The 12,948-nt window shown below is 43.5% G+C and overlaps 2 protein-coding genes across 2 annotated transcripts, besides 1 other annotated feature; one reads left to right on the top strand and one right to left on the bottom strand.

The window, feature by feature from the left end:
- Positions 1 to 4,464: part of a mobile genetic element that runs on past the window's edge.
- A 5,404-nt stretch (positions 4,465 to 9,868) lies between these two features.
- Positions 9,869 to 11,425, top strand: CG4781 (uncharacterized protein). The gene has a single exon (NM_138107.3). It carries the CDS (start codon positions 9,896 to 9,898, stop codon positions 11,303 to 11,305), a length of 1,410 nt encoding a protein of 469 aa, NP_611951.1. The 5' UTR covers positions 9,869 to 9,895; the 3' UTR covers positions 11,306 to 11,425.
- CG3640 (uncharacterized protein) lies at positions 11,352 to 12,420 on the bottom strand. Its single transcript, NM_138106.2, has 2 exons — positions 12,278 to 12,420; positions 11,352 to 12,202 (listed from the first exon to the last, which is right to left on the bottom strand). The coding sequence occupies exons 1-2, from the start codon at positions 12,410 to 12,412 to the stop codon at positions 11,447 to 11,449; spliced, it is 891 nt and encodes a 296-aa protein (NP_611950.1). The 5' UTR covers positions 12,413 to 12,420; the 3' UTR covers positions 11,352 to 11,446.
- Between the last annotated feature and the right edge of the window lie 528 nt (positions 12,421 to 12,948).

Raw genomic sequence — 12,948 nt, 5'->3', positions numbered from 1 at the left:
CGCTATAATGGAAATAATAACCGTTATAATGGCTATAACAGAGGCCGTTATAATGGAAACAGAGGCCGTAACAACAGTCAGAACAACTACAACAGAAACAATGCCAATGTACGAGTAATCCAAGAACAGGGAAACTCGCAACAGCCTTTAGGTACTCAGTAGAAGAAGATCGTAGAGTATACACCATCAATTATAATCTCAACATATTTTCTACATTCATTCATGCCAAAACAGGCGTAAAACTAGTTTTTCTACTTGATACAGGTGCAGATATCTCTATTCTCAAAGAGAACTCTGACAAATTTTCTAATATTCAAATAACCAATAAAATAAACATTCAAGGCATAGGCCAACAGAAAATTCAGTCTCGAGGACAGACTTTTATTGAGATACAGACAGGTAAATACGTTATCCCACACGATTTTCATTTAGTAGATAAAAACTTTCCAATACCGTGTGATGGAATAATCGGAATAGATTTCATAAAAAAATATAATTGCCAAATCGATTTAAACCAAGAAGAAGATTGGTTTATAATTAGACCAAACAATTTGAAATTTCCAATATATATTCCCATAGCATACAGCTCTGGTATTAACACAACGTTATTACCAGCAAGATCCCAAGTTGTCCGAAGATTAATAGTATCATCAAAAGATGATAACATTTTAATTCCAAACCAGGAAATTCAAACTGGTATTTATGTTGCAAATACAATCGCAACATCAAGTAATACATTTGTCCGAATTTTAAATACAACCGATTCCGACCAATTAGTCAATATGGACACTCTAAAATATGAGCCACTTTCGAACTACAATGTAGTTCAGGCAAATAGTGAACACAGAAATAAAACTGTCTTATCTCAATTAAAGAAAAATTTCCCCGAATTGTTTAAATCACAATTAGAAAATATATGCAGCGAATATATAGATATATTTGCATTAGAATCAGAACCTATAACAGTTAATAATTTTTATAAACAACAGTTGAGATTAAAAGATGATGAGCCAGTATACACGAAAAATTATAGAAGTCCTCATAGTCAAGTGGAAGAAATACAAGCCCAAGTTCAGAAATTAATAAAAGATAAAATAGTTGAACCATCAGTTTCACAGTACAATAGCCCTTTGCTATTAGTACCCAAAAAGTCAAGCCCGAATTCTGATAAAAAGAAATGGAGATTAGTAATAGACTATCGCCAAATTAATAAGAAACTTTTAGCTGACAAATTTCCACTACCGAGAATAGATGATATTTTGGACCAACTTGGTCGAGCAAAATATTTCTCCTGCCTTGATTTAATGTCAGGTTTTCATCAAATCGAACTGGATGAAGGCTCGAGAGATATAACATCTTTCTCAACCAGCAATGGCTCATATCGTTTCACGCGATTGCCATTTGGCTTAAAAATAGCGCCTAATTCATTCCAAAGAATGATGACTATAGCATTCTCCGGAATAGAACCGTCTCAAGCATTCCTTTATATGGATGACTTAATAGTCATAGGTTGTTCCGAAAAACATATGCTTAAAAACCTCACTGAAGTTTTTGGTAAATGCAGGGAATACAACCTAAAGTTACATCCTGAAAAATGTTCATTTTTCATGCATGAAGTCACATTTTTGGGACACAAATGCACAGACAAAGGAATTTTGCCGGATGACAAAAAATATGATGTCATTCAGAACTACCCAGTTCCACATGATGCGGACAGCGCTAGACGTTTTGTAGCATTTTGCAATTACTACAGACGTTTTATCAAAAATTTCGCCGACTATTCGCGGCACATAACAAGATTATGTAAAAAGAATGTTCCATTCGAGTGGACAGATGAATGTCAAAAAGCATTCATACATTTAAAATCTCAGCTAATTAACCCAACACTCTTGCAGTACCCAGACTTCAGCAAAGAATTTTGCATAACAACAGATGCAAGCAAGCAAGCGTGTGGCGCAGTTTTAACTCAAAACCATAATGGCCACCAACTCCCAGTTGCTTATGCATCCAGAGCTTTTACGAAAGGTGAAAGCAATAAGAGTACAACAGAACAAGAGTTAGCAGCAATTCATTGGGCAATAATACATTTCAGACCATACATTTACGGAAAACATTTCACTGTGAAAACAGACCATAGACCATTGACATATTTATTCTCGATGGTGAACCCCAGCTCTAAATTAACTAGAATAAGGCTTGAACTAGAGGAATATAATTTTACAGTAGAGTATCTAAAGGGCAAGGACAATCATGTAGCAGATGCGTTATCAAGAATAACCATCAAAGAGCTAAAAGATATAACTGGAAATATATTAAAAGTCACTACAAGATTTCAAAGTAGACAAAAATCCTGCGCAGGAAAAGAACAATTGGATTTGCAAAAGCAAACCAAAGAAATAGCTTCAGAGCCCAACGTATACGAAGTCATAACAAATGACGAGGTACGAAAAGTAGTGACATTGCAATTGAATGACTCGATATGTTTATTTAAACATGGAAAGAAAATTATTGCAAGATATGATGTTGGTGATCTTTATACTAATGGAATTCTTGATTTAGATCAATTTCTCCAAAGGCTTGAATTGCAGGCCGGTATATATGATATCAGCCAAATCAAAATGGCACCGTGGGAAAAAATCTTTGAACACGTTTCAATAGATAAATTTAAAAATATGGGCAATAAAATATTAAAGAATTTAAAAGTAGCGCTACTTAACCCGGTGACCCAAATAAATAATGAAAAAGAAAAAGAAGCTATATTGTCTACATTACATGATGATCCAATACAAGGAGGGCATACAGGCATTACAAAAACCTTGGCCAAGGTCAAAAGACATTATTACTGGAAAAATATGAGTAAATACATAAAAGAGTACGTAAGAAAATGTCAAAAATGCCAAAAAGCAAAAACAACAAAGCACACAAAGACTCCAATGACGATAACTGAAACACCAGAACATGCTTTCGATAGAGTTGTTGTGGACACAATTGGTCCACTACCCAAGTCAGAAAATGGTAACGAGTACGCAGTCACTCTCATATGTGATTTAACCAAGTACTTAGTTGCCATACCAATAGCAAATAAAAGCGCAAAAACAGTCGCAAAAGCTATATTTGAATCTTTTATTCTAAAGTACGGTCCAATGAAGACGTTCATAACGGACATGGGAACAGAGTATAAGAATTCAATAATTACTGACCTGTGTAAATATTTGAAAATAAAAAATATAACATCAACAGCTCATCACCACCAGACAGTTGGAGTAGTAGAAAGAAGTCATAGAACTTTAAACGAGTATATACGATCCTACATATCGACGGACAAAACCGATTGGGACGTATGGCTTCAATATTTCGTATACTGCTTCAACACGACCCAATCTATGGTACATAATTATTGTCCATATGAATTAGTTTTCGGTAGAACAAGTAATTTACCAAAACATTTTAATAAACTACATAGCATAGAACCAATATATAACATAGATGATTACGCTAAGGAGAGTAAATATAGGTTAGAGGTAGCATATGCTCGAGCAAGAAAACTTCTTGAAGCACACAAAGAAAAAAATAAAGAAAATTATGACTTAAAAATAAAAGACATAGAATTAGAAGTAGGAGATAAAGTTTTACTAAGAAATGAGGTAGGTCATAAATTAGACTTTAAATATACGGGGCCCTATAAGATAGAAAGCATAGGAGATAATAACAATATTACGCTACTTACTAATAAAAACAAAAAACAAATAGTTCATAAAGATAGATTAAAGAAATTTCATTCATGATTGAATTTAAACTTATATTTTCCTTAATCATTTATACAAATTTTCCATACACTACGTATATTTTTATCTTTGCATTATAAAATCAACTATTGTTGTTCAAACAAAAACACAAACAAAATAAAAATAAAAATAAAATAATTTGCATTTAATAATCAAAATAACTTCACTAGGTTACGTTATTTTTCAAAAGGAGGGAGATGTAGTATGTGCCTATGCAATATTAAGAACAATTAAATAAAATAGCATATTAACTTATGGCAGCACTTTGTTGCTATGTTTATGTTTATGTTTATGCACGCAGTTAGGCCAGGGCGGATGTAACATGATCGCCCACTCGAAGGCAAAAAGTATAAGTGCATGGTCAGCATTCACACGCCGACCAAATACATATTACATACGTACATACATATCTCGCTCTCCCGATAAGCCTAGATATATAAGATATACATAAGAACGCCGCTCCGCTGCTGGCGTACCCGGCAGCGCAGCTACGCGGATTAGCCTAAGTCCAAATATATAAAAAACTGTAAAATCAGAGAGACTCTGTAGACGTTGAGCTGACAGAACCATTTCTGCCTACTCTAAAATCAAAAGAAGAAATTGAATAAATATATGTCAGCCCGACGGCTGCCTTCAACTTAAAACGGACTTGTGTTCTAAATTGGAGTTCATCATTACACTAGAGGCGACAGGTGGAGGAGATCTGTCAAATGCAGTAAAAGTGCCACTGTGTATATAAAAATATTTATGAGGCCGGAGTTTCAATATCGGCGGAGCAACAAAGGCAATAACAAGTGCGCATAAATTTACCTGGCGAAATCGGGCGTGTCCTTGGCTCTTGAACTTGATGTGTGAGCACAGGATACAGTATACAGCACATATCTTAAGTGGCTGCCTAGCTGGCTTGTGCATTAAACATTGCTTGGGGAGACAGGCGAAATCTGTGCCACATAAATTATCAGGCAAATGCTCTTAGCCCCGCTTGATGTCGCTTTTATTGACAGTTTTTGACGCTGTTTTTGGGGCCAACTCATGCGTCGATACACCAAGAAGATGCGCCTGTCATGACGGGGCAAAAGGGGCCATAAAATTTCAATTATCGAAAATTGCCCCGGGCTCCGGCCCATTCATAATGTAATTAAGGGCGGAGTGCACTGAATGCTGACGTTTCAATTAAATTACGAAAATCATTCCATACGAGCCGCGCTTAATATTCATTTCGCCGACGAGCCAGCGAACAAGACTGTTGCCTGCTTCCCAGCGCCGTGCTTATGTACACCAGTGCATGTGTGTGGGTGTAGGTAGGGAGGTATTGGTGTCTGCGATCCGAGGGACTTCCCTGAGTGTGTGTGTGGGCCTGTCAAGTGTGCTTTGGCGCTGTCAATTACACACATCCTTCGGCTTATGAGTGTGTGCGCAGAGGAGGAAGGACACTGAGGAGCGGGCAAGGCGATCTGGGACACCTGGGCAAAGAAACTGTGATTGCCGGCTAACGGGCTGCATCTTTTGTTATCTCGAGGACTTCAGACTGTAATTAAATTATACTGCACTTATTGCCAGCTGCCAGATTTCACCCTCCCCTCTTAAAATATGCCCCGTCACGGCCAGTCTTCAGTGGCAGCGCCACCGGCAATTGACCCAGTTAACTGGCCCGGGATGTCAGTTGCAATTGTCTCGGGCCTCGGGTCTCCGGCTTCGGATCTCGGATCTCGCAGCCCGGGTCGCCCACTTTCACTTCATCTAATTAAGCGACCTCTCAATGCGTGACACAATCCCCTGGCCCATAAATGAAAAATTAATCTATTTGCCCGAACTGCAGCAGTTTGTCTGGCATTCATGGCGCGTCTTCCTTGGCCAACAAAGAAATCCGAAAGCTGAGAGGGCCAACTGCAGTTGCCACACTGAAAGAAAGTGGATATTCCAAACTAATGATTAACTAATTCTATAAGAAATTAGGATCAAATTTACTGAGTTAGGTTATTCATTGAACGAATAATGTAATTTATATATTCTCTTTTGAGAGATAATAAAAGTGTAACACGAAGAGTTCATCAGTGCTCAAATAATTAAAATAGTTACACCGTTCCGAGCGGATACCAGGAGGAGAGAGCAAAGGCACTTTACCTCGCTGACAGTAATTTAATTTGCCTGAGCAGGACATTAAGTGGGGAGTCCTTGCTGAGCAACTCTTTTCCCACTGCGGGGAGCTCGCGCGCTGAAACTTAAGTTTACGACCCAATCAAGAGCAGGACATAAAATAAATGCTGGCCAAGCAAAAGATGAAGAACTAGCTAGAGCTACGATATGGACGAGAATGTATGTAGTAATGTATTGGAGACACTGACCGTAAAAAGCTGAGCAATAAAATTTGAAAGAAACAAGCCGAGGGAAGACGCCTGTCACGGTCTGCCGTTTTCTTCTGGCTAATGGCTTATGTAAGAGCCCAGAGCCCTGGGACAGGACCTCCGAAGGACCTCGAAAGGGTGTGAAGGCCTCCAAGGCCCAACGCCAGCCCACACAAACCCCAGCCAAAACAAACCCAAGCAGCAACAGACGTAAGCGTCTTATTAGATTTTCGTGTGTACTTTACGCCAGGGAAAGGACTCGAGTGCAGGGCAAGTACCAGGAAAACCACGGCGACGCAGAATTGGCAGGACAGCACTCGCATTAACAACTTCATTAGGGCCCGAACACACACAGACGCGGACACAGGGACACGGAGACGGACTGGCTGACTGGGCAAACACACACGCTCACGCAGCCACACACAGCAACACACAACAATACAGAACAACATACAGCTGCTAAACTCAACTGTGAAGTACATTAATTTTGTGGGCTTTGGCAACTGGCCATAAATCTTCGGCTTTCCTTGGGAACTAAGCGGCTATCTATATCATTGGAGGACCAACTCGCATTGACAGCTGGATTGAATTGGGAAATGCAGCCTTGGCTGACATTTATGGGCCTCAAAAGCCGAGAACAATGCAGCGCTATCTCCCAGGACATTGGCTTCTTTGTTTTGAGAGCCAAAATTAATTAGTGCAGCCGGGCATCCGACAGAGAAACAATGTAGCCGCAGCAGCAATCGGCCAAAACAAATCAAATTACATAGGAGCCAGCCACTGTTGACGAAGCATCCAGGGCTCCTTTCTCAGGACTAACGAATCTGGAGCAACACTTTTGGAGTGGAAGTCCGATCCAGCCAGCTCTCGCATGTTGGCAGTGGAGCAACAAAAGTTGCATGCCGCAAATTGCCTTTTTCGTGGAGCTGGCTATAAAAATGTGGAGAGGATACCATGCGAACAGGAACCGCAAGCCAAAGGATAACAATTGGGAAATGATTATTCAAAACAGAAACTGGGGAGCGCTCAGTTACAGGATATCTTTAGGGCATGTGTGAGCAATCAATCATGCAAAGCGAAAGGTCTTCATTTATGTTTCTTGTGCTAACGAGAAATGTTTTAAGTCCAAAATTAATTAATAACATAATGCATAAAGTCACTATTCAAATAATCAGATTTAACACAGCTGCTAAGAGAACATTTCAAATACGTCATACATTTCCCTAATTAACACTAAAATCGGAGCTCTTCTCTTGAGCTTGAGTTATGTTCCGGATTATTGGGCTTGTAAGTTTGAGCATTACATCCATTCTTCATCCATTATTTCAGGGAAATGCTCGTACATTGCTACCCACTCGTGGGCTTCCCCGGCGTATACTTAATATTTGAGCAGGCAAGAAGGTTGCCGGCCATTATTTGTTCATTATTCAGTTGTTATCAGCTGGATCTGAGCCAGATCCAATATACTGCCGCCTTGGGGCTTCCGGCCCACTGCCTTCTGCCCGCTGCGGTCAAAGGTCGCATTCTGTGGGCACGTCTGCCCATTAGAGACAATAATTTTCTTTAAATTTGCCGATTAAATTGAGCGCAGCGAATTCGAGTGATATCCCAACCCAATGCCAACCGCAAGTGAGTGAGTGTGTGTGAGTGTGTGCACGGGTATGCGGGTTAATGGGTGCTCTTAAAGCCAGACTAATGAATTTAGCCCGGTCCGCCGGAATTGCGAGTTTTAAATTGCGTGACAGAAGCGCTTTCAAAGGCAATTAGAAAACGAGCGAGTGTGCAGGCTTTTTGCTGCACACTTGGTCCCGAGTTAACAGGCCATGACAGAAATATTTAGCATACATCTGGGCTGGAATCCTTGTGAGAGTCCTTTGCCCATACCCGTCATACAGGTCACGTGGCGCCATCAGCCGCAGCGGCACTGACGACTTCCGGGAAGCGGAAGCTGTAGCCGGTCCGCATTATGGCGAATTAATGCGCCGTTATTAGACAAATGCATGACAAGCGATTCAATTAGGGCGCCATAAACTGTCGTCGGCTAGGCACATACATACATACATATACTTGTTGTGACACTCGGCTGGCATCATTATAGTCAATTGCAGGATGGCGCAGGACAATGCGCTCGCCTGCGGATAATCAAGCGCTTTTAATGATTTCACATTCTGTCCGGCGGGAAATTGCATTTCTGCCATCGATTGCCAGCTCTAGTTTCCATTCTCGCACTCTCGCTCGCTCGCGGTGGCCATCAGAAAGCAATTTAATATTAAAATTTTCATAAATATTCAGACAGCGAGTCGGCAGAACCACGCTGGCATTGCCATGTTTGGCACGTTTGGAAGGGATTTTATTTCCCGATTTCCACAAGAACGACAGCCAGTGCCTTCTAACTCGACAGCTGCCCCAATTGATGACCGTTTTTGATTCGGGCTATTAATTAACAATTCCATTATTGCAGATGTGCGAAAATTGGGCTTTAATTAAATTGCTCGTAATGCCGTAATTATTTCACACACACACACACACGTACTCTGAGCCCACATTACCCGTAATTAATGGGATTTTAGTTAAAAATACATTTTTGCTTGTAATAATGACATGGAGGCAAATTCAAATACGAATACGTACGTACAGCACCAGCATGTGCCTGGCATTTTCAATAAATTTAAGCACACACAGCTCATTAAATGCTTTACATGTGTTGGCTTTCCCCCAAACCCAAGCTCAAATTGTAGAAAAGTCAAGATGGAAAGTCACTGCTAGAGGGATGGGTGCTGGAAGCCCCTAATTTATGCAAATGCCTATGCCACAGTGGGCGACTGTGGCTGCTCTGGTGAGCCTGTGCACTTATGTAAGCCTCATCAATTTTCCATTGACACAAAGAAGAGTTCCACAGCAATTGCGAATGTAAATAGGGCACCATAAAGTTCGTTAGGGCAGCTCCTTAAGAGTGAAGCTCGACGAGTAGATACTTTTCTGAAATGATTTACTTTAGTCACCCAATTAAATGTGTCTGCAGTTGAATTATTTTGCTCCTTTCGAAACCATTCTGATTTTTCAAGTATAAGAAACACCTTTAAAATAGTAGACTTTAAAAGGCACACTCTTTACCTACGGAAGTTCCTTTCGCGACCTCAGCAATTAGGCGGCATGGGAACCGCACATTTAATCCCAGGAGTTGGAGAACATCATCTCGACACATCCAGCAATCAGCATAAAGCCCCAGCGAAAAGCATTAGGCGTAATTACGAATTGGGCTCAAGTCCCGACTTTTGGATGCAATGAGCTAGATAAGTCTCCATCCCGATGGGATTAGACATGACTTTTGAATCGAAACTAAGTCTCGACTCCTCGAAGTGTGAAATTGCGGCTTCATAGATCCATCAATACGGCGAATCTGACTTAACTCGCAGTCTCGTAGTGTGGGAAATGATTAATGAAAGATATCGGGTGATAAGAAAAGCTGCAAAGGCGATAAGCGTGGGCGGGGAGCTATTTGCTGAGAGAGGGAAAGATAAAAAGGTAAAGCTTCGCCGTGCTATCTTATCAACAATTCAAATCCCCGGGGCTTCGGACCCTCCACTCAAGCTCGCTGGCCAAATGTATTTCAATGACTAACCCAACCAAAGCATTTTGCTGATAAATTTATTGGAAAAATCGACTCAGAATGTGTGTGAGCTTTTCCGCCACTCGATAAGATATGAAAGTGGCACTAGCTGCGAGCCATTCACCCACTCATTTAGTATACCGAGAACCTTTACGATGGCGAGGTTGGAAGTTATAAGAGGGCTGACCTTTGCCCTGCTGCTGACGCAGTTGCTGGCAGCCCACGTCGCCCGGGCGGAGGTCATCGATGCGGAGGAGACGGATCGCTTCTGCTACCCGGAGTCCTCGAAGAACTCCCGGCGGTCCTGTGAGTGCAGCAACGTGAGTGCTTCTCCCTGGGGAAACCGAGCCCTGCGCATCGACTGCAGCTACAAGGACTACAAGGTGGCGGATCTCTCCCTGCTGCTGCCACTGTACATCGACTCCCTGGACCTGTCCTGGAACGCCCTGGACTCAGTACCGATCTTCACTAGCGACAGTCTGCACCAGCTGAACCTGAGGCACAACAACATTTCGCAGTTGGTGTCCGGAAACTTCAAGCAACTGACCAGTTTGAGGGAGCTGTATCTGGGCTGGAACAGCATTGGCAAACTAGAGTCCGGATCTTTTGACGGATTGCCACATCTGCAGGTCCTTGACCTAGCCCACAACAATCTGCACTTGCTGCCCGGTCATCTTTTTGCCCCGCTTTTGGTCCTGGGCACCTTGGACATCTCTTGGAATCGACGCTTCAACGAGTCTGGCGGGGATCTATACACCGGACTCGGGGTGAACTGGAAACTCTCCACCTTAAGACTGGACGCTTGTAGCCTAAATGATCTTCACCTGCCCGTAAATGCACCTCTGAAAGAGCTTTCCCTCCGTCGAAACCAGTTGAAGCGGATTCCCACACAGCTGCCGGAGACTTTACTCCGCCTAGACATTAGCGACAATCTGCTGGAGGAGCTGCTGCCGGAGGACACGGCTAATCTCACCCAGGTGCGCCAACTTTTTATCGAGGACATGCCGGTGCTCCAGAGGGTGGTGGCCAATTCCCTGACCCACGTAGATGTCCTCGAGACATTGAGCTTCCAGAACAGCCGTCAGCTTAGCCACTTGGACGCGGAGGCCTTTGGACCCATCATGACCACCCCCACCAAAAAAAGAGCTCTGCGGTCGCTGAGCTTTCGCGGCACTATGCTGCGCACCTTTAATTCCACGCTGGCGCCGATTTTTACTCAGCTTGCCGAACTGGATCTCAACGGTCTGCCGCTGCAGTGTGACTGCGAGCTCGTCTGGCTGAAGCAGCTGCCGGTCCAAACCAACGGGCGCTGCTACAAGCCGGCCCGCATCCGTGGCATGCTGGTCACCTCAGCCCGCGGCGACGCCTTCAGCTGCGACACCTGGCCGAGATGGGCCTACGGCCTGGTGGTGCTCTCACTGATCGCCCTCAGCGCCGCGGGGATCTACCTGATCGTCATGGGACTGAGACCCCATCGGGGAGTCACCATGCGGCGCAAGGTCGGTGCCGGCAGTCCCTACGCCCGCGTCACCATCGAGCCCAATCGCCAGGAGAATCCCCACTAGGTGTCGCCCAGTACCTAGTACCGTCTAAGTTCTTGTAGTCAATCTTGTAAAATCGCCAAACAGAAAATGTAAAGCATTTTAATCTAGTGGAAGTTACATTTGAAATATATTTAAGAAAGTACCCACTCAGCTCCAGATATATTAAAGACGTCCCAACTTGATATTGGGATGGAAGGCTACATCACGATCAGCACCCAAAACTTTCGATGGATGGGATGCGCTGTACTTGAACCTTATCCTAAGTGGCCGCTTTGAGTGAAAACGGTCGACGGCGTTCACATCGTATTCTTCCTGCAGAGCGCAGAGATTGGGATAGCGAGGATTCCTTCCCGACCTGCATCCTGTGGCAGCCACGCCCACCTGGTAGACCTGCTCGCGGGGCATATTCCTACGGGCAAAGTTACAGACGATGAACTGCTGGTGCCACAGCATGTGGCTCCTCTGGCGGAGCACGCCGCATCCCATGTGGGTGGAGCTTTCCTGTATCAACTGCCGGAAGCTGCTGATGTTGCTTGATGGATCGGCGGCTTGCAGATCCTTGCTGGCTCTCATGTACTGGCCAAACCAATTCGAGATCTTGTGGCGCAGCAGCTCCAAGTCGCTGTGCTTTCCCGCACTGAAGATTACGTGGCCCGTCAGCTGGCCCACGTGCTTGAATCGCCTGGTGTTGCGGCATCCATCGCCGGACAAACTGCACCTCTTTGCCGCCAGCTCAGCCAGCTGTGCCAGCTCGGGATCCCAGCGGACACTAGCCATTCGGCGGGCGGGTCCGAAGGCGGAGAGTCCGCCCGAAGCCACCTGGTTGCGATAGAAGTTTACCTGGTGCACAATGAACGCCTGCAACTGATTGCTGAGCGGGATTAGCCTGGCCTCCCTTCCGCAATCGAGGCCAAACGTCTGGATCGTATAAGGCATTTGTTATTTTATGAGGATCCGTATAGGAATTCGTACGTATACGTATATACCACTTACCCCGTTGTTGTTGCACGCTACGTGGTCGGTGGAACGCGGACACCAGTGCTCTTGGCAATAATCCCAGGAGTAGGCGGGAAAGGAGTTGAGGGTAACTATCACCAGGCAGATGAACCACACTCTGATCGAAAACATTGTTGACTGTAGAAGGGAGCCCATCTACTCTGAAGTCAATCAGTACGAGGCCAGAAAATTACCATTTTCACGGCTTAATAATCCCAAAAATGCGAAAACAAATCTATAATACATACGAATGTGTATAGATGATATATGGCTAGTCAAAGCAATAAACAGTTCATCTTCACAACTACAAATGGTTTTTAAGTAGGCTTTAAAAAATTAATTAATTTGTCCCCCTACTCGTATTTAAGCCCAATTGAATTGAATTAAGCCTGTCGATATGCCACTTGCGATGAGTCCTTGGCCGGGGGTGACTAGAATTTATATGCCCGACCAACTGGCAGCACTCCATTGTGCGCGGCATTAATAATAATAATACAGTATGTAATAGTCGCGTCATAAATACTCGGACCAACAGCTTCAGTTGCGAGGGTGGCGATAGATTTACGACCCTCGCGAAACTGGAATTCGCATAAATAAATATTTTTTGTATTGCCTTTCCCGTCTGGACACCACCCACCAGTATGGTGCGCATTATTAATTTCGATATC

The sequence above is a fragment of the Drosophila melanogaster genome, chromosome 2R, assembly GCF_000001215.4.
Source record: "Drosophila melanogaster chromosome 2R".
NCBI classification, from domain to species: Eukaryota; Metazoa; Arthropoda; class Insecta; order Diptera; family Drosophilidae; genus Drosophila; species Drosophila melanogaster.
Note: the sequence above shows the minus strand (reverse complement) of the source record. Positions and strands in the feature narration are given on the sequence as shown.

Excerpts from the sequence above, each read along its gene's own strand:
- CG4781 (NM_138107.3), top strand. The coding sequence starts at position 9,896 with ATGGCGAGGTTGGAAGTTATAAGAGGGCTGACCTTTGCCCTGCTGCTG.
- CG3640 (NM_138106.2), bottom strand. The coding sequence starts at position 12,412 with ATGTTTTCGATCAGAGTGTGGTTCATCTGCCTGGTGATAGTTACCCTC. Across the intron at positions 12,203-12,277 it reads TAGCGTGCAACAACAACGGG|ACGTTTGGCCTCGATTGCGG; the intron begins GTAAGTGGTATA and ends TATACGATCCAG.